At 41.8% G+C, this 21135-nt stretch overlaps 1 protein-coding gene across 2 annotated transcripts in view; it reads left to right on the top strand.

Moving 5' to 3' along the window:
• Nucleotides 1-3419: 3419 nt before the first annotated feature.
• LOC145442201 (uncharacterized) overlaps nucleotides 3420-21135 on the top strand; it is a 30135-nt gene continuing 12419 nt past the window's right edge. The window contains exons 1-7 of one of the 2 annotated variants that reach the window (XM_080320100.1): nucleotides 3420-3697; nucleotides 8153-8417; nucleotides 9645-10528; nucleotides 12288-12364; nucleotides 14765-14893; nucleotides 15220-15456; nucleotides 18443-19846. In XM_080320100.1, the coding sequence (XP_080176226.1) occupies nucleotides 3520-3697; nucleotides 8153-8417; nucleotides 9645-10528; nucleotides 12288-12364; nucleotides 14765-14893; nucleotides 15220-15456; nucleotides 18443-19846 (3174 nt within the window). In that variant the 5' untranslated portion in view covers nucleotides 3420-3519. The remainder of the gene's footprint in view (nucleotides 3698-8152; nucleotides 8418-9644; nucleotides 10529-12287; nucleotides 12365-14764; nucleotides 14894-15219; nucleotides 15457-18442; nucleotides 19847-21135) is intronic. The other variant, XM_080320101.1, reaches the window with a different exon arrangement.

Genomic DNA, 21135 nt, shown 5'->3' with positions numbered 1-21135 from the left:
TAGCAGAAATTAGATCTACTTGAGTAAGTACACAAGTAGTCAAAATCTACTTCAAGTACTTCAAAAAGTAGAAGTATTTCGTTACTGTCCACCTTTGGTCAACACTACAGATCAAGCAGTAAGGAGAATTGCCCCGTGGATCTTTGGGGGCTTTTCGGGGATAGAAGATCACGATGAATATGACCAAAATTGCTCATGAAAGTGCTTTTATGTACTAAGCCATCATTTGCGTCACAAGCATCGAAGTTTCCTGACAATTTTTCAAATCTGAACAACCTTAGTAGCTATGCTGACTTGTATCACGGCCCACTTCTAAGCTTTTATGAGACACCACTCACACGGAGAGAAGTTATATGAGTTTTTCATTCATAATTCTGGGATTATCCACAGTGATTGCTATTCTTGCAAATCAAGAACTTTGAACTGCATCAACTCCGCTTATACGGGTTGGAATTGAGTCAAATTTGTTTTGCATCGTTTTTGAAGACAACTCAACAATTTCATGGGGTTACAGAAAAATTTTAATTTTTTAAAATCTTTCATAATAAATTAAAAAGTTAAATTATCTCCGCGGTGGTTTATACCGATTAGAATTGGAGCAAATTTGGTGTGCAGCATTTTAAAGGATAACCTGACATTTTTATCAGTGAATGGCAGGAATCCGGCATAAAAAGCTACTTTTTAAGCGGCCCTAATATTCAACCAGTCTATGCATTTGATAAAAAGAATAGCCTACATCGCGTCTAATGTAGAACATCTCGCATGCGTACGGGTTCCATCTTGAATCGATATGTTTATTGTATCATAGAAGCCAAATCCATGCGGTTGGGTTGTTGGGTACTGTATAACTTTTTAATGGGGTAATATCCATGTATAGAAACCCGTTTTAAACTCTGCTCAATATCAATGTTAGCAGTATAGTCAGACGCCGAATACATTGTCCGGTCTGGCCTAGACCGTTGAAGCCTTAGCTAATACTCCCTTGCAGGTCCTCGTCGAAATTGTTGGCAAAGCGACGGAAGATATTGATTTTATGTGATTATCATATCATTTGATTGCTCCAGTCGATACATTTGGTTGCGTTTAAAAAGTCAGTATGTACTTCAGCATTATGGCATAATGGGGCTCGAGTCGTCACTAGGTATCTTGTATATCACTTCACTCAAATATAAGGTTGGAATTAGCAATATGACATCACGTGACGTGACGTCTTAGCCATGCAGTCACGTTGGTTATCTATAGTTTCAGAATCCAGATCCGATCCGACCTCAGTGAAATTCATCAAAATCCTGCTCAGACACCTGACTGTGGCCATCTCTATTCTAGACAGGGCTTGAAACAGTAAATCAGCAACATCACCATTGGTTTATTAGCGATTTTTACCAGTTCAATACACCACAAAAATGCGATACAATAAAAAGATGGGAACGTGTCGAAGCGACGTGGCGTAGTATATGGTATCAGACACCCACCTTGGCATAGGCGATGTAAAGAGGAGGCACACGCAGTAGGCGTTTGAACAGTTTTCGTCCATTAAATATGCGTAAAGGATATGTCTGGCGTGTCAAATTCGAATGCCTAATGGACCTGTTGATGGTCATTAAGCCTGTAACACGGTGTGTTCTTGGGATGTAGCCAGCCATGGGGTATTTTATGGTATATCTCCTATAAACTACCTTTTGTATTTGTCACGTTACTGCAATTATTTCTCCTCGTACCCGGAATATATTTAGGCGTCACGATGAAAAAAACTAGCGACTTTTCATCTCACAGTGCAGTGCTAAACTATTAGATCGTCTCTTGTCCCTATGAACACTGGTTCACACGTTCAATTGCGTTGAATGTTACCTGAAGTTGTCAAGTGTTGAGATAAGTATCATACGAGGCTGTTTGAGATCTAGCAACGTTGCCTGTATGAGCACGATAAGCTCGTCAAGGAGCATAACAACTACTTATACGCCATAAGCAATATCTGTTCTTATCTCCGATAAAATGTTGTAGATACTGCAGAACTAGCGCAAGCGTTGAGTTCACGCAAGTGAGAACGAATGCGTACTTGGCATATTAGCTCAGCGTAATTCGTGATGCTTCATGTAAGAACTACGAAATAACAGAGGGAGGAACGGTCTGGTAACGTGGGTGGATGTACGAAGGTCTTCGAAAGCTCTTCATGCTCATATTCCAAGCAGCAATACAAACTTTGTCGCCATATTCGGTGACTAGCTTGGCAAAAGTGGATGTAATAAGGAATAGAAGTGAGATACAGTCTAGCAGTTATGGCTTTCGGGATTAGGGCTAGGGTCTTGATATCATGACCACATTACCTCGTTATAATTCAGTATTTGGGAGCATTGCATTACCGAATCTTGGTTTAATACTGCTTCACATGAACACTGTTGTATTTGTAAATCAACGCCGGCGAACGTTCTGACGTCAGAATTCTGCCAGGGTTCAATCGGGTGCTAGCGCTGCTGAAACGAGCGAGACGAAAAATTAATAAGATGGATTTCCGAATTAATTAGAAGTGATGCTGGTGGACAGATCAATCGAATTTAATCATTGATCGAGGTTCGATGAAGTGCACTCCGATTCCGCTAAGAGTATTAGGCTGGCCTCGTCGCAGCTTTCCCGCATAGTAAATGACAGGAATACTCCGCATATTCGCATTCGGCTTGTCATTCAAGCAGGGTTTGATATTGGGACGCGGTTACCGAAAAATAATACCTTTGAAATCGAAACTCAAATGCTGGAATAGTAATAGCGACCACTGTCATTGTATACAATGGTTCGTTGACTCTGTGATGAGCGCAATGTAATAAGTTTGCGGATGATCCGGAGCACGTTGTGGCGCTCATTCGTGCATTGATTGATTGGAGGGTGCTTAGTGCTGCAATTGCAACTATTGCCGTGAACCGCACAGTCCATAGACATAGAGTATGTGGCCAGAGATATTAGAAACAAACATCGAAAGCATGGCTAGTTGAAATGTCAACGTATACAATCCCGCTGTATACTTTGGATTTGTGGGATCAAAGTGAACGACACGGGCTGTCAAATTGTCTTTGTAGCAATTCCAGTAGATGGCACCATGCAGAAACGGATCCGAGATGTCATTTTGTTTATAAGCCTCGTAAAATCATCAACATTTACACTCAAGCAGTGAATAATGTCGCTTTTACAATGCATGTACTTAATTACAGTAACACCCTGAATAATTAACCGAGTGATTACACTGCCAAGCCTACGGTACAATGCGGTCACAGGAGTGAATGTGTTACCGTCATTGCTGCGTTCAGTTGAGTCGATTTGCTACGTAGTGTTGAGTTTGAAATCCTGTGTTTGCTTTGGTGTAGCCAAATTTAATTGCCATTGTGAATCTTATTTGTTTCACTGCTATATATTCTGAGCAACTTGCATCGGGTGTGTTTCTCAGCGTCATGAAATATTAATGGTATGTTCATCAATTCCTAAATATTCTCTCGCATCCGCATCCGACTGCTAAGTCGATAGCGCACTAACATGGAAGTGGAAGTACGTACATTACGTGGAGACTGTGTTCAAAACGGATTCACTTCATCGTGTGAAAGCAACATCGATTCCACGGCAACCTACGGTATCAGTGTAAGGTTGCATCCGGGAAAAGGACATATATGTTGGTCTCCACCAACAAGACGGCCGGAGTTCAATATGGAAAGAGGTGAGTAGTGGAATATCAAGATAGTTGCTTTGGATGAATTCCCGAACTAGGATCCTTCAGTTACACCAGGGTGGGCCAACCTTTGTTTTGCAATTCACGGCAGCATTTCGATTATCTAGGTAGCTTACTGGCGCATTCCAGGGTATAGCCGTAATGAACTCACTGGACGTCAAATACCCATGTTGTCCAGTGTCTATGCCCATTTCCGGTGAACTCCAGACTAATTTACTTTTTTCATATTGGCTTACTATACGCACCCACATCGCGAGTGGTCGTGGTCATGTTATGAATTTTCGCAGTTTCACGAATGGAGTTCGTCATTAATATTAGTAATTTAAGATATTACTATCAACTATTTTTCCTTCCTCGGCCCATATGATCAGATTCACCGGTAGAGTTGACGGATGGAGTGTTTTCGAAAATGCACCAGAAACAAATTCCATTCGTGAGCTGCACACGATTCCAACTTGGTATTTCTATATGGGGTGCATCATTTTCTTTGCTGCTCGCATCTGTGTGGGGCTACTATATTAAAATCTTTAAAAATGAAGTCGCGTCAAGTCGTGCGCACAGCGCGAAGAGAATTTCAAGAGCAATTAAAATCTCTAAAAAATCGGGATTCAATTCGTAAAATTATGCCATAATTGTGTAAATACTTTCTAAAAACAAGTTGTATGAGCCTACGGACAATTACCACCCGATGCAGCCGACATATATAGACATGGGATGGTTGGAACTAGGGATGGTGTGAACCTCCAAAAGGTTCAGGTTCGTGTGAACGCGAACCTTTTTGAAAGGTTCTGTGTGAACACGAACGTGAACCTCATGACGTCACGTGACGTCATATTGCTAATTCCAACCCTACATTTCAGTGATGTGATAGCCTATTTAAATGTACACGATACCTAGCGACGACTCGGGCCACACAATGCCACAATGCTGAAGTACATAGTGACGTTTTGAACGTCGCCAAATGTATCAACTGGGGTAATCAAATGATATAATATTCCCATAAAGTCGATATCTTCCGCTGCTTCGCCAATAATTTCGACGGGGACTTGCAAGGTAATATAAGGTTACGCCATAACGGTTCAGGCCAGACTGGACAATGTATTCGGCGTCTGAGTATGGTTACGTTGATATTCAGCAGAGTGTAAAACGGGTTTTTATACTTGCTACCGATATTATCCCATTAAAAAGTTATTCAGCAGTAGCCAACACCCCGACCGCACGGACTTGGTTTTTATGATACCATAAACAATGTCAAGATTGACCCCCTACGCCTGCTAGATTTTTACACCAGACAACCATATCAATTTCATTGATTGGTTGAATTAGCATCATTCGCTGACTATACATGTATAGTATATTTCGCTCTGGATGTTGTGTGAGTGTGAGGCAAGCTTACAGCAGAGAGTCATCAAATATTCACAGACGTAAAGCGGGATATTTAGAGCAAACTTTTGTAACAGAGCAAATGAAATTTTGAGATTGTCAAGGTGCATGCTCGCTTGGTGTTGATTTTTTTGATGCTGTTAACGCCATGCGTAGAATGGCCCGAGGTTAAAATGCAATAAATCTCCTACAAAGATGTAATAATGAAGTGAAAATTGTAATATATGAAAAAGGTTCACAGTGCAGAACCTACCAAGGTTCGTTTGTGAACGTGAACCTCTAAATTTCCGAGGTTCACACACAGAACGCGAACGTGAACCTCACGTTCACACCATCCCTAGTTGGAACCCTCGAAATAGTCGGTTCCACAGCAATAGTACATATATATTTGGTCAAAGGAGCTATCTTTACCCTACGTTTTCAATTGTGAATGTCAGTTCAACATGACGTCACAATTAAATATTCGTGACGTCATCTCTTAGAAAAACGTGTTTTAAACAAGGGCCTTGTTTTAAACATGTTTGTTTTAAATTGATGTTTGTTTTAAATGCAACCCTAGCTATAGCAGCGTAGAGAAAATTCCGTTTTTCCTTGGAAATGTCAAGGTCTCTACAGATTTCGATCACGTATTTCACATAAGAAGTTGGCGTGGTGTAATTGTTTTACCCTACAATACCTTATAGGCAGCGATACAGGGATAAAACAACGTAAGCGGGGTGTAGGAATGCATGTTTCTTGATTAGAAATGCGTCACATTCTCTGTAGCTGTAGCACACTTGATGAAGTGATCAGGCTGAATGCACCGGATTTCGTTACCTGAGTTATCCTAAGTTGTGGTATTCCAAATAACTTGGTTCTTGTAAAGCTGGTCTGAATATAGCGTTGCAATCAGGGGTGCAAAAGATAAATCGCGCAATTGCCATCAATCTCTACCTGTGTGGTCACTATTATGCCGATTTGTACATGGTCCTCCATCAAATATAAGGACTAACGAATACTAACCGCAAATCTAGTAATTATCGACAGCGAACAACACGCCACAAGTAATAACAGAGTCAGAAATAAGCTTCACCTCTCCAACAAAATTTGCGAATGCAACGGTGGCATATGCGGGCCGCAATCTACGGCGCGAGAGCGACCTTAGTCATTGTTAGTTCGTTCCAAGGTAGTTTTAGACGCGAGATGTGATTTGCAAATACAGGCGTAATCGAGCTACTGACGTATGTTATTGGAGCGATGTGGCTTCACAACAAGCGGCGCCTCATTTGGAAAGTTTGCGTATAGGATCAGCAACGTTATATATTGTTGGCTTAAAGAGCGTTTTGCAAATAAACGCGTCGGCACTTTACGAGTATTTGCTTTCCCTGTGTACCGAATATAAGTCGCCGCCCCACTAAATCTTTGAATGGCGTTTTATCGCCGAACGCGAGGTATATTTTAATGGGACTACAAAGGCGTAAGATTCCCAGACGTTCATATGCTCGAGTACTATGTCATTTAACATGATATGTAGAGACTAGCTCACTCTATTCAAGTTCGGCAAATGCATATATTCACATCCGAATGCAACTCCTAGAAGCCTCTTCTGCGTTGAAGTAAGCTGGGTTTAAGTTAATTGAGATGGTCAGGCTAGTATTCTCCTCCATCAAATAGCCAAGCGAAGAGCTCGCCTGGATATTCCATAGCGATTAGAGAGCGAAGAGTTGGGTTACTGGCAAGGTGCGAAATGATTATGTAACATAATCAATACTCAGGGGTGTTCTGTCGCTTGTCCGCCGCGAACTCTGTAAACGCAAATAGTTAAATTCGCAGATTTCCACCATGGAGTACGGTGTAAATATGTTTAACGGTACTTTCTGGAGCAGAATTCTGTTTCCCACCCATTCCAAGGCGTGAAAACGAGAGTAAAGTCCCACAATTCCTCGGAAATATTTGCCTTGAGCGAAGTGGGCTCGGTTTTCATTTACCGCATCAAGAAGGCACAGAAATATGATAGAAAATGTGTAGATTTAGGAAGAATTGAACATATTGCTACTCTCAAGAGCTGTCTACTTGTACGAGGGTGTTTTACAAATTTGGTCTGGTCAAGCAAGAGAAATAACAGGCTTCAGAGCTAAAACTTAAGCGGGATGTGGTGAAACTATTGGTGGCCGGACCGAGAAGATCATCCCCTTCCTGATCAAGTGCACCGCTGGTAAAATACATTCACGTGACATATAGTCACTTTACGCATGTCTATAAGCGGCCAAACATGATGGCACTCGCATCTTGATATTTTCCGGTTTCGTTAATCCTGAAGTGCTGACCACAATTTCAGAAATTTGAGATCATAACAGTTTCAACTCCGATCACATTCCAGCAAACATTCCGTTCCACAGTTACATAGTTTTTGGTAATTTTCTCCCGAACGGATTATTTTATATCTGCCCCACGGCGGTTATGTTTCCATCATTCTGTCTCAAACTGTAGATTTATTGGATGAATATTGAGCTATTAGCGTTTCCGCAGCCGAAGTGAGACGAATCGGTTGTACTTGTGTTGCAATCTCTGTTGTACTGGATGGACGATTAAAATTGATGTATCTGTAGAATTTATTTCAATAAGAAAAGTAATCAGTAGTGCATATGGATAGATGCGTTCGGTCAATAATTTTGCTGGTCTGCTGGTATAAACCAATAATAATCCTGTAAGTATCATGTTCTTATCGTGATGCAATGCCCGTTAATTCGAAGCATTGACTGCGGTTGTATCTATTTTACATCTGCAGAATTTGTCGAATCAGAAAAAGGATGTCGGTATGCTGTTTGGTTCCCAGATTTAGGATTTAGTCTGTGAGTGACGTAGACGCATTGCGTCACGATGCGACCGGGCATAGCGAGGCTAGTGATGTCACTGTATCGCGCACAGCACACCATCCTCACACATTTATCCGACTAATGCTAGCATGATCGTTGTGGCTTCTCAATTTTGATAACCAATTCGTTCTCTTATTTGTAGCATCTTAGGATAAACGCGATGCTACCATAGAAAAATGCATAACAAGGGACCACCGCATTTCAGACCGTGATCAACCTTCATATCACCGTGACTCCGACTCCCTACCGGACAACACTAGCCCTACAGCCCTGTGCCCTTCGCCGACGTTATCAATCACAAGTCCCAGCCCCGATATCTTTGACCAATTAGTGGAACATTTCGAAAAGAAAGCTACGATACCGCAATATTCGAAAGAACCGAAACTGCTGAAGAAATCTGCAAGCCATCATCGTTCTCGTAGGCGACGTACTGTGCCATCGTCACGTCATTCGCGGAAAGCTCCCTCTCAGTAAGTCAAATTTTTAAGATATTTGCTTCTAGATTTTATGTCAATATTGACGTTCTACAAGGATATATTTCAGATCGATACGTAACATTGTTGTGGTACTCGCTGTCGATATAACGTAATGACTTGAGAAAGCGGAACTGTATAGTTTGTTTGGGTCCGGCTGAACAGTTCATAAAACACTTTTTTCCCCAATTTCGCCGACTGACGATATTTGTAGGTAGCATAAAAAGACGCGGCACGTCAAACTCGACTGAATTTCAATCAGTGTAAACTTGAAACGAAGTTATAACAGGTTGAAATCTCAACGGTTTTTTAAAATTATGGTATTTATGGTGGCAAAATTCGTCACTTCGCCATGTGAAAACGTGTTCCAGGCATGCCTGAGATGAAGTGATGCTTATTTCGCGCGTTATCATCTTGAGATGGGCCTGTGGTATCGTGTGGATAAGGGCATGTCTAATTTAGTAATTACGACGCTGCGTAACTTGAAATTAGTTGAAATTCATTGAGATAGCCTCGTTAAAATGTAACTCGTAAAATAAAGCATTTTCCACGCTTATATCGGCGATCACCAGGACGAAATCAACTATCTAGCTATAGAGTTATCAAGTTTTGTTAGAACAGCGTTACTGAACAGTGAACACCTAATAGTCATGGTTCAATATCCAAGATTAAACACGATCATAAATTGCGGGCGCAACGCGTGGCATCGTTACAAATGCCCAATCGCTTATACCTGGAGTAGAAGTTGTTTAATCCGGTCGGAATAATTTTCATAATATTGAGAACGCTATAAGAGGCTATGTAGTTATTTCATGAATTTAAGTGTTCACAGTCCTACTATTCTACCTATGCTACGTATATGAAGCGTAGGAGCAATATTTAAGAACGTTCGGCATATTTCGCTTCGACGTGTTGCGGTGGTAGCTCGTGCAATACGCAAGTTTAAAGTGTAGTGTGTTACTAGATTAGATATATCAAACAATACTTCAAACCTTGAGGAACTTATATTTTATCAATCGTATGTCTGATGTGGTAGCCAATAATTCAAACCTCGAGGAACGTATATTTTATCAATCGTATGTCTGATGTCGTAGCTTGATCTAGAATTGCTGCAGGTTGTCTGGTCTTGTTTACACTGTTCTTGTTGCTGACATTGTAGCTGTATCCTACCTCTCCTCTTCGGAATAGAATTTTTCGAATTAGTCAAACATGTTTTCGGTTTAGGCAGGGAAGAAGATCTTGGCATTCGTCAAATCGCACGTCAATACCTCCCCGAAGACAAACGTCAACTCCAGACTCCAACGCCAGCAGTCTCGAAACCCGGACAGCGTCGGATATTTTATTCTCTCGGACTCAAACTTGGAGTTCATCCGAAAGCGGACGGCATAGCGCTGGCAGCTTACAAGCGGTATATTGCGAAATCAGCTCTGGCAAGACGTTTAAGACACGCAAATCCTCGAGTTCAACCACAGACGACAGCGTTTCGATATCAAGCAATCGGTCTGCGTCTCTTCTATTTCTCAACATCAATCCGCGCAAAGACACATCAACTCTGGACATGCTGAGGTCGGTCAGGCGGTCAATGACGCCTGAAGTCGCCGGCCAATACCGCCGGGACGATGTGAACAGTCCGAATTATTACATCAATAACTTGCTGAGTCCGGCCAGTAGCAGAAACAGTCTGGATCAAGTGACAGCTGACTCCATAAGCAGAGGTAGATTGAAACGCACAGCCAGCAATAAGTTCAACGATACAATCGAAAGCGTCAGTCAACTGAGTGGAAGTACGCGCAGCTTGCCAGCACGATCTCGAAGTACAATAGGACACTACTCCCGCGACGAGGAACGTGTATGGAATGGCAATGTAGCGCACAACAAGGCGCATACCTTAGGAAGCATGTACGCTCGAGAAACTAGGAGCCCTGTCTCGCCAAATTTACACAGCGATCATACGGATTTAATATCAAATTCCACAGACGGTTCTTCCAGATCAGCGTCACGATTATCGGACGCACCACGGGCTGTATCCAGTCTGCAAGTGAAGGATTCGTACGGACACGAGATACACGCAAGGTCAAATTCGGCACTAGATGTAGCTTTGAATGAAGGTAAAATTACACGTCTATTAGCTATACCCAGGCCGTGTTATTTTTGGCATATGCCAAAACTGCCAAAAATAACTTATTTTTGGCATTTTTCGATTTTTATTTTTGGCAGTTTTGGCATCGTCCTCTAAATAGATAGTTCCAGCCTCGAATTAGTCACAAAAACGCTCTATTTGGGCTAGTTTGTCAAAAGACACCACAAAAAGTGCCAACAAACAATAACAAGAAAAAACCCATAGGTTAATAATATCAAACGAAACCACAAAATGTGCAGTATCCATCGGAATCGGTGCCAATAAGCAAAAAAAAGAAAGAAAAGCCTAACAAACACGCTCAACAGCTGATTGTTACAGCTGTTGAATAGACTTGAATCGTTTGCACTGTAACAGTGCTTCCAAACTCAGGTCAGCTAAGTTTCTCCTAAATTCATTTCTCGCCCAGCGAATCTGGGAAATATCGGCTTCAACAGTAGCCGTTGAGGGAAAGAATGTTGCTAGTCATCCACAAAAGGTTTTCAGAGCTTCAAAATCTTTGGAGGGCCGAACCGGCTTCCATGCATCATGAAAAGAGATCACTTCGCCAGTGCCATCGATCTCATCGCGGAAAGAATTTTCTTCCCGATCCTTTTCCAGGAGTTTCCTGCGTTGTCTCTCAACACATTCTATTTAGTAGCCTGACTATCATTTCTCCTTCAGTCTACCGATGTATTTTCGGAGGACTTTTGTCACTTCAGGTGGCTTCAATATTACCAACTCACATGGAAGAGTCCTGGGAAGGTTAGCTTGTTCAAGAACATTGACACAACAACTGTCTGACAAAACGAGACCATGCAGCTCAGAAATAGCCAGACAGTTTGTTGCGTCACAATGTTTAACTCGATCACAATGCAAAAATCGTGGTTGATCGTGGGGGTTCCAGTTCCATGAACAGAATATAATTTATATTTTGATAATCAGTACTGCGGCAGCTTCTCATTGATACCCGTTTTATCAAATTTAGCGCTCGACAAGCCGGTCAAAAATGGTCGTAAAATTGCCTTCGGACAATGGAAAGTATGACGTAAACCAAATGCAGTCAGCCGTTCAATCTCGCTGTGCCCACACCATTTAGGACACCATGCTTTCACCCCTAATGGGTGGGCTGGACCCAGCTGAAGAAACCTGCCTTTCACAAACGCTCTTCTCGCTTGTAACGCGGTCCTGTTAACACAACACCATGAACGAAATACACTATTTGGCAGGCCGTGTTATTTTTGGCATATGCCAAAAATTGCTTATTTTTTGCATTTTCAAATTTTTATTTTTGGCAGTTTTGGCATCTGGCTCCTGAAATGCCAAAAATAAAACGGCCTGGCTATACCGGTACGATCAACTATTACTCGCTTCCCGCAAATTTTTCTTTCCCTTGCAAGTCTTTCATTGTGCGCGTGCGTCGGTAATTGACAGTCCAGACATTCATACCAATTGAGGCTTGGTAAATTGGTACCTGTTTCAAAGGCATTCTCGGCATGCTATTTTGAAGACGAATTATAGCTAGCCTCAATAACATAGATATCATCCTAAGGCGGAATTGATGGTTCTCCGAATGATTGCGCGTTGTGTGCCTGGGTTTTCGTTTCGTACGTAATCAAGAATATCTAGTAGTATAGGATTTGTTGCGGTGGTATGATTGAATGTGTTTGAAGGCGTAAACGGTAAATGTAGTATAGTTGTTGTAACAGGAAGGTCATTCCGCTGCAACTGTAGTTGTACTGTGATTTTAGATCACGACTCCATCATGAGGCTCATCAAAATGCGAGAAGACGATTTTACAACGAAATTGATATCGGCAATGAGAGAGGTAAGTGCGAAATATATTTATTTTATATGTTGTAGCCCTAGGTATGCATGGTTTATGATGGATTTAAAGATCGATTGCTACTTATTTAGACCCTCCTGTTTGTATTCCCTGGGACATATTTCTGTTACTTACCATGAAATGCTTCTTGGAGGTACATAACTTCAATATACATTTAAATAGTATTTTCAAATTGAAATGAACCCGAATATTTTCGACTGACACTCAACAGGAATAATCGTCAGCAACTAGTAGAGAATTAGAAAGAACGTTGTATATCAACAATCGTATCACAAAATATGACGTCACAAATGTACACAAGTGAACACTGCTATACATGCCATGTTGTTTGTTACCAATTCTCTACTAGTTGCTGACGATGATCGCTAATGAATGTGAGCGGAAAATATTCGGGTTATTTCAATATGAATATAATTCAGTTACCATATGTTTTTGCGTCGGTTAGACTTAGAAGTGTTAGTAAGTTGCCCTGACCCCTAACGTTGTGAAATAGTGGCTCGTTGTTGTTCATCCTTCATCAAGCACTGCGAATTTCAATCGAATCTTTTGTGTATACTGAAAAATAGGTTTGCATCCTCGAAAATATGTCCACAGTCGTGCGTGTGATAATTGTTCGTCAAATTAACGGGTCATGGTATAATCAAGTATCCTATTATTATTGGCATCTCGTCTGTTAAGGCGAGTTAATCGTACTGTAGGTCACACCTAGCAAACTCTATGACGCGACTCGAATTCCTGTCCGTATCTGTAATTAATCATCATCTAGTTATGGCATACCCAGACCTTCGTGGCATTTGTATCTGTCAGCTCACGGTGTTGATGTAACGTAATAGCCTATCGTAACATGCGTATTCCCAAAATTGTCATTACCCGAATATAGATTTACGCTGCAGGGCTAGATGTCGTCATAGGGATGTACTGCTGTGTAATTCTATAGCTTGTTTCGTAACGTAAGCTGATTGTAAATAATCTGCGACATCAGTGGCGTTGCTGTCGCAGCATGCGCGCTGTAATATTTACAGTACATCGTAAAGCCTAAATTCCGTTCATTTCCCGTAGCATTGGAGTTCGTTGACTGTGTGCTGTATTTGCCTTGAGGCTGCCCATTTACGAGTTATGCGTTCGCCTGTGACATTCCTGATGGCTACATACGACCAAGTGTATGAGTGAAGTTTCTTTCGAGGCACCATGATTTAACATCGTGTCGCTGTATGTCTGAAACCATGTTTTCGCTTTTAGTTCACTTTGCTCAAGGCCGAAAAAATAGCTCCAGGGTTTTAAATTCGTGTTTGTATGTGATTTGTGATGCCAGACGTGATCAAAACTGTTGCGCATCCCAATAGCGATGCAACCAGTAATCAACGTGATGTTTTCTACCTCGTCATGACCAATTTCCTCTGCTGCAGACCAACTCAAATTGTCGGATGCATCATGATTATGATGACGCACCGCATACAAATGAAATCAACACAATCAAAATTCCACTAGAGACCGAAAAATTCTATTTTCAAACCTTTTGCATTTACCGCAATCTTAATGTTAGCATGACGAATTAACGATTGATGAAAGGAGAATGAAAATTTATGTAAGAGAGTTCGAATTCATTGAATGGTTATATGGTTTAATGATTTTGCGTCAAGACTTAAGATTTGGAACGAATCCTCTATATAGGCGTAGGTCGCTCAATAGTGATCTGCGTATTTGCATTGTGCGGATGCTGATTGGGTGTAAAAAATTTCCGGTTGATGCAAAAGTCAAAACTTCGCTATATATTCGGTTCATGTCCAGTGGCGTGCAAAATACTAATAGCAACCACCGGGTGCTATCAGATCACCAGCCCTTAAAATCACAAGAACCCTGTGAATTGAGTGTGAAATTAATATTCTGGTGATGAAGAATATTTGTAATGTCGCGGGCGCCATATGGCATCGCATAATTAGTGATTGTCAAGAGTTCGATTATACATCGTGCCTGTGCCTATATTCAGAAGTAGTCATCATTGGTACTCGAGTAAACTGGAAGTAAGGTCACAGCTTTCTGCGGAAATACAAGCAAAAGTAATTGCCTCTAAGTAAGTCAAGAACTAAGTATTAGCGTCTGATGACCTATACCAATGTAAACCTTCAGTAGAAGTGGAAGTAAAAACATTACTAGTTTAGTAATTATAGTGCAAATAGGCATGAAACCTTCTTGAGTACTCCGAAGAAAAAGAAGTACTTCGTTGATGACCACTGACCAGCAACCACTGACAACCTTTGCCTATGTCAGAATGATGATATTATCACATTGCATAGTTACCAAGCATCCAGTTCACATTCCCAGAGCGGCGGTTAACTCGACAGGAAAATGATCATAATCAGACATGCGATCTTCCACTTTTAGCTAAAAGACATCGCCGAAGTAGCCCGGATTATCGACGAAGTAGACGACGAAGAATGGCTGCTCGTTTTCATCGGAGAACTGGATCACCGGCTCCGGTATTTAATGAAACTCGAAGAGGAAGGCGAAGAGGTAAACGTCCTGCTACTCATTTCACAATTATATTAATTGGTAGCCAGGGGTGATCTGTAATGAAGTATTTGTATTTTTTGGAGTACTCAAGTAGATGTGCTTACTAACTCTTGTGGTTACTGGTTATGAGTCAAGATTGCTTCACTTCTTCTCAACTGTTGTGTTTTAAGCTAACTTACTTACAAACATCTAATATGTAAGCAATTGTCCGATAAGAGTGCATCGCTGTTATGGGATAGATTGTGTTGGCGACTTAGCGAAATATCCCCTGTATCAAGGTAAATTTACAGGCACTTCGAAATGACTAGGCACGCTGTCACGTTTAGGCCGACGATCAGGAGGCGAACCTGCGGGAGAAGGCCACAATTTTGGACGTCGCTCTGGATTTGATATCCTTCTTGAAGGAGAGGTCGGCCTACCGCGATCACAGGCGTAGCTCGAATCGCAATGGCGATATGTTCGCTCGTGAAAATTCGGACGACACCGAAGACGGCTCGGCCACCATCAGACGGATGAGAAAAATCGCCGACACGGCCCCACAGAATCCCTACGATATGCAGAAGGTATGTATAGTAACTGGTGGTCAGTAACGACGTACTATTTTTGTAGTACTCAGTCAGGCTTGCCTACTTGTACTAATTACTCAAATGGTTATTTTTTTAGACTACCCAAAATTCTACTAAACAGTATTAGGAACTTTGGATGTTGTGAAGTAGAAAGTAATTTTGGCATATGCTTAAATCACTTATGTGAGTTCAATTATCAGGACAACTGTGATAATATACCTCTGTACCACGGCAATTGAATATTATTTCGAATATTAAAGCTATTTGTAGTGTTATCACTCATTTTGCGTGGTTCATATGGAATATAGATGCACCGTGCCCATTTCTGAAGTAGCCGCCTGCGATCAACTGCTAAAAGTATTCCATGAAATTAAATCTAATCTTTGAAGCTACTTGGAGCAGTGGTTCTCAACCGCCGGTCCTCGACGACTTTCCTGCCGGTCCGCCAGATATATTACAATTTTATACCCTAATTTCTAGATGCAATATGTTGAACGCTTGTCCATTGATAGAATAAATAAAACACCAAATTTTCCAGATTCAAAACTTCGTGAGGTAACATTAGGGCTGGAAACATGTTTGATTTGACATGAAGTTCAAGACGTATCATTTGACGACTTGCAAGCGAAAAATATGAGCCGACTCGCTAAACCGCGCAGTTCGTTTTCTATTCATTCATTTTGCGCAAGACCGTAACTGGGGCACCCGAAACCCCCAAATTGGAGAGGGGTCGAGCTTGAAGGGGTCCAAAATTATTTCGCAGATGATCATAAATCATTCTGTTTTTTTCTTTTTTTACCAACATTTTCCAATTTATTTTCGCGCCTTGCGTGATTTATTGCCACTCAATGTCTTGCTTATTGGGTGCCCTTCTCCAGGAAATACCCATGATTTAGAGAAATAGGCATTTCGACTTCAGCCATTAGCGCGTCACGACGCACCAGCAAGTTTAGGCTAACATGGGACCCCAAAAGGTCTGCCAAAAAAATTGGCAGCGAAAAAAACAGGGCCGAAAAGGACTGCGCTTTGTTGACCGAAAACTTCGATATTTATATGTCTAATTGTCCAGAGGCGCCTAAATGGCTGACGCCGAATCTCGCTGTCCTGGCAATTTGCCAGGGAAGAAATACCAATTTGGAATCGTGCGCGGCTTTTAGTTTTGTAAGCATGGGCTATTTCTATATCTGTTCAATATATAACAGACAGTAGGTCACGAAATAATGACATGCAACGAAATGAACTTGAAAAGGTGTTTTTTCGCCACGGATTTTGTGAATGGCCGGTATAGCTGTTGTCAGGTGTTTTCGTGCGGCGCGTTGTATTCGTAGTAGTATTCGTCTGGTGGTAGTTGGCAATGAGCAAGGTAGCACGACCATGTGCTTGGTTCGACTCTGAAACGCTTCTTCTCTCGATACTGTCAACGAGAAGAATATTATACGAGATGGCGTGGTCGGTTAAACCCGCCGTTTTCGGCGCGAAAGACTGGAAACGACTCTCGTTGATAGCACGATTATCTGGACAAGGCAATTTTACCGCGATTTAGCAGCCTCATTACCGTAAATTCACATGTATGCAATATTGAACATCATTATTCACGAACAAAACCCTTCAAATGTCACTCGCAAGCCCCATATACTTGCAAAAAACGGTTGCATATACTTTACATTTTGACTTAATTTCAATTTTTGAAAGTCTACCGGTCCGCCAGATATTTTTTGAAATTTTGCCGGTCCGCGAGGTGAAAAAGGTTCAGAACTACTGACTTAGAGTATACTTGTCCGATCTTCATTTTGTACTTCTGCTCAAAGTAGTTTTAATGTCTTTACAGTCTCTACTTCTGTTTATGATTGAGTATAGAAAGATACGGTGCTATTTCTTTTTAAATTTAGTAAAAACTGTGTCCACTTTGACCACCTATGTTGATATCGGCACAAGATATGTGTTCAGGTGGGAGCTCATGGAGAAGGATACATTCATATTTAAATGAACCCGAATAATCGTCAGCCACTAGTAGAGAATTGGAAAGACACAAACTACAGCCGAAAACATTCGGGCTATTTTCAATATGAATATACTATTCAATTGTATATCGAAGTTCTGTACCTCCAAGAAGCTATTCATGGAGAAGTATAACAAATACGAGTATGTATTAGGATTGGAAATTGAAATAACAGATTTGTCGACTTCCGACTCGTTTGGATCAGGGCACTAGATCAGAAAATTCCCAGTAATTTTTGTGCTACTTCCGAACAAACTTGAAGCTATTTTTACTCGATTCGGAATTGGATTCGGGCATGATGTGAAAGCTGTTGGTGATTTAGTCTTTGATTTTTAATCTCTAATTATGAACAGGATTTGTAAAATCTTGAACCCACTCTTATCTGACGTAAGGTCAGGCACGAACGATCTACAGGTCACTCCACTTCATCCTCGATCCGAATCCAGTCACTAGCGATTCTACCGATGCATTGTATTGTATTCAGCATTATTCTAGTCTGTCGCGAATGAACTGGTCACAATGTAGTTCGAGGTAGTCTTCGAAGAATTCTTAGTCGATGCCTTGTCTCAAGCATATCGTCAACTGATAAAACCTTATCGCATTCTACATCAAAACAATTCGCATTCTACATCAAAACAAATTGTCTTATCTTTTGAAATCCGTAATATTGCCTTGCCTTCACTTTTGCTAAATTTAATCAGATTGTTACTTACGTAATCGTGACTCTCCGGCTATTGCGTCCGTCTTTGAATAATTGAATAGGAATGATTGGGAGGGTTGATTTATTGATCCAATTTCGCTTCACGCAGCATGACACTCCATAATTTACGTACCGCTCGACTTGTAGTCAATTTCATCTCGCTTTGGCTATCGAAGTGAATTAGATTATGTATTTCCCTCTTCTTCTACCCCTACTCAACGGTTTTTTACGCAAAACAACTTACTTTTCAAATAATAATTTACGACAAAAAACCTTTATTACAGTGGCAACGCCAACTGATGAACCTCGCCGGCACCCTGGACAAGTACATCACAGTATTACAAAAGGAGAAACCGCATCAGACTCCACCTCCATCGAGTAGAAACTTCAACAGTTCCCCGAGGGGTTACGTCAGCCCGGGTGTCGTAACCAATGGCCCGAAATCAGTCGTATCGCCGACATCGTCTGACAGTTCCGGCAGCAGGTTCGAACCTAAACATTCGAGCGCGAAGGGACAATTTTCATTTAAAGGAGACGACCAGGACAACGAACGAAAGTTCGGAGTCCTTCAAAACGGCTACAATCATAACGATAATAATAACAACAACAACAACAACCGCTCACCTATCATTCTGTCGGCGCAACCCGTAAGCACCCTTCCCGTGTTGGATTTGAGACAAAGCAAAAGCTGCACGCCTAATCTATCGTCACAAAAAACGAGTCCCACGCGTTCCTTCAAAAACAACTCCCAGCAAGACCCCAAGATTGTCCCAGACGTTTCCGATAACAGCAATGGCTTCTGGCCAAAGCGCGACAAAAATAACCGTTCCGTCAACAGTACATCCCAGAAATACCCCAAGAACGTACCAGACATGCCCGATAACACCACAGGCTTCCAGCCTACGCGTGACAAAAACAATGCGAGCGCGGGATCGCCTAATTGGCGGCGAAACAACGACCAATCTTGCAGGTCCAAATCGGTGGAGAATCTGAAGAAGGCTTTCGAAAGGGAGACGGTTTCCAACGGCCCGACCGTTACCGTGACGAGTAAAGGTGGATTCGAACGCTATCCACCCAATCGGTCTATGTCTATTTTCGACGACGACAACATGCTTCTGTCGAGCGATGAGAAGACAAGTTTCGGAAGGTCCAAAACGCCGCTGTCTTGCAAATCATGGGTTGCTGGCGACAAATCCGTAGACACCGTCGATACCGGCGGGAGCAGAACGGCCGCAGACGGAGCTGCAAGCCCGCTGGCAGCTAACGCAGTCGTTTCAGCCTACTGCAAATTCCCGGACGAGAAACGTAGGCGGTCGCTTAGCGTGGAGAACGATTCGGAAAAGCGACGGGCGGCACAGCGGCAAAAATCCGAATTCAAAATGTGCGTTGGCGACGGTGAGACGGACAGTACCGACAGGGCAATGCGCAGATCCGTTTCGGAAAGCGCTCCAAGCACGGTGAAATTACCGGTGCCGCGCGATAGAACTACGGGGCCAGGCGCGCGTCCCAAAGTGAGATCGTCCGCTACGGTTCAGCCGGTGAGGAGAAGAAGCGATGCCTCCGATTCGATACGGCGCAGTTCTCGTTCGGCACCCACGGCCACGTCGAGCTCTTCGACGCAGTGCGATTTCGATCAAAGTCTGCGACAGCGGGAGAAAGGCAATGAGGAAACGCTGAAACAGATGAAGGTAAATCGATAGATACTTCACTGCATAGTGCATACCTGTTCACCGGTAGCTATACAGAGCTGGGCAAAACATTTGGCATTGCTATTCACGTAGAAGTTACGCCATCGATTGCAAGTAGGAGCTATTTCCAAGACATGTCGAAACTACAAGTAAAAGTCGGAAATGAAAGACTCGAAGTGTACTCGAGTATGTAGTTATAAATGGTAGATGTTTCACATACTTTTAGTATAGTATATGGGAGGTGGGCTGGTTTCGGAATTGAAAGACAAAAAGCATTAACAATACAGTAATTCTGTAAAAGATAAACCGTTATCACGATACATAAGCGATTTCGCCCGGCTGTGCTTTCTTAATTTCACTCATGGAAACGAACCAATCCAAATATTCCTTTCAACTTCACAAAAGCGAAGTTGGTAATTTTGGGTCAAAAACTGTTCAAGTGGAAGCGAAACTAATCTGAAAACATGACCACTTGAGGAGGTAGTGAAGGTATTTAACATTATATACTGAGATGGACGCACATTTTCGGACGATAAAGACTCGTCACGCTCCTCGATGGGAAGACATAATATCAGAAAACCAATGATACATCCGAAGAACGTATATATTTCAAATATTCATTTCCTGAATGTCATTATTTAACAACGTTTCTGTCAAATCAATACAACACACGATTGCGATATACTGAAAAGACAGGAGGGGTGCCGAAACGACTTGGAGTAATCTTTTAATGCAAAGCATGCAAAGCATGCAAATAAGAGGCATGCGCACTGGATAAAAGAAAGGATAACATAAAATACTGCATGGTGTCGGTATAGGATCGGGGTCGATATGTCAGATTGTGGTCCGGTAATCTTGAGGGCAGACTAGTATTGAATATTTCACAAGATTCATCCAAAAAAGTGATATCTTCAGAGGCGGTCGGAAACAGATACTTGAACTTGTGCAAAGTACTAAAGTAGGTGTTGCATACCTGCACTACTTAAGTGGTATAACTTTATACTACTACTTCTACGTTCAGTGATCTTGTCAAAACTAGGCTAGAACACTTCGTTTCAACTTACTTGGAAATCGGTACTTGTATTTGAGCAGAATTTTACGACGCAATATCTACTTCTACTTAACTACCAACGATAAGTACGGACCGCCTATCGATATCTCAACATTTATTGGTGGTCTCGTAGATTCTCCGAACCCACCCTCCTTCGAAAATGAATTGTATGCAAGATTAACTTTTAGTTGGGGCGATTGCTATTTCGTCCGTACATCTTACATTATGGCCATTGACT

Source organism: Botryllus schlosseri, chromosome 7 (assembly GCF_051294905.1).
Source record: "Botryllus schlosseri isolate E-star chromosome 7, Bs_hap1, whole genome shotgun sequence".
NCBI lineage: Eukaryota > Metazoa > Chordata > Ascidiacea > Stolidobranchia > Styelidae > Botryllus > Botryllus schlosseri.
Note: the sequence above shows the minus strand (reverse complement) of the source record. Positions and strands in the feature narration are given on the sequence as shown.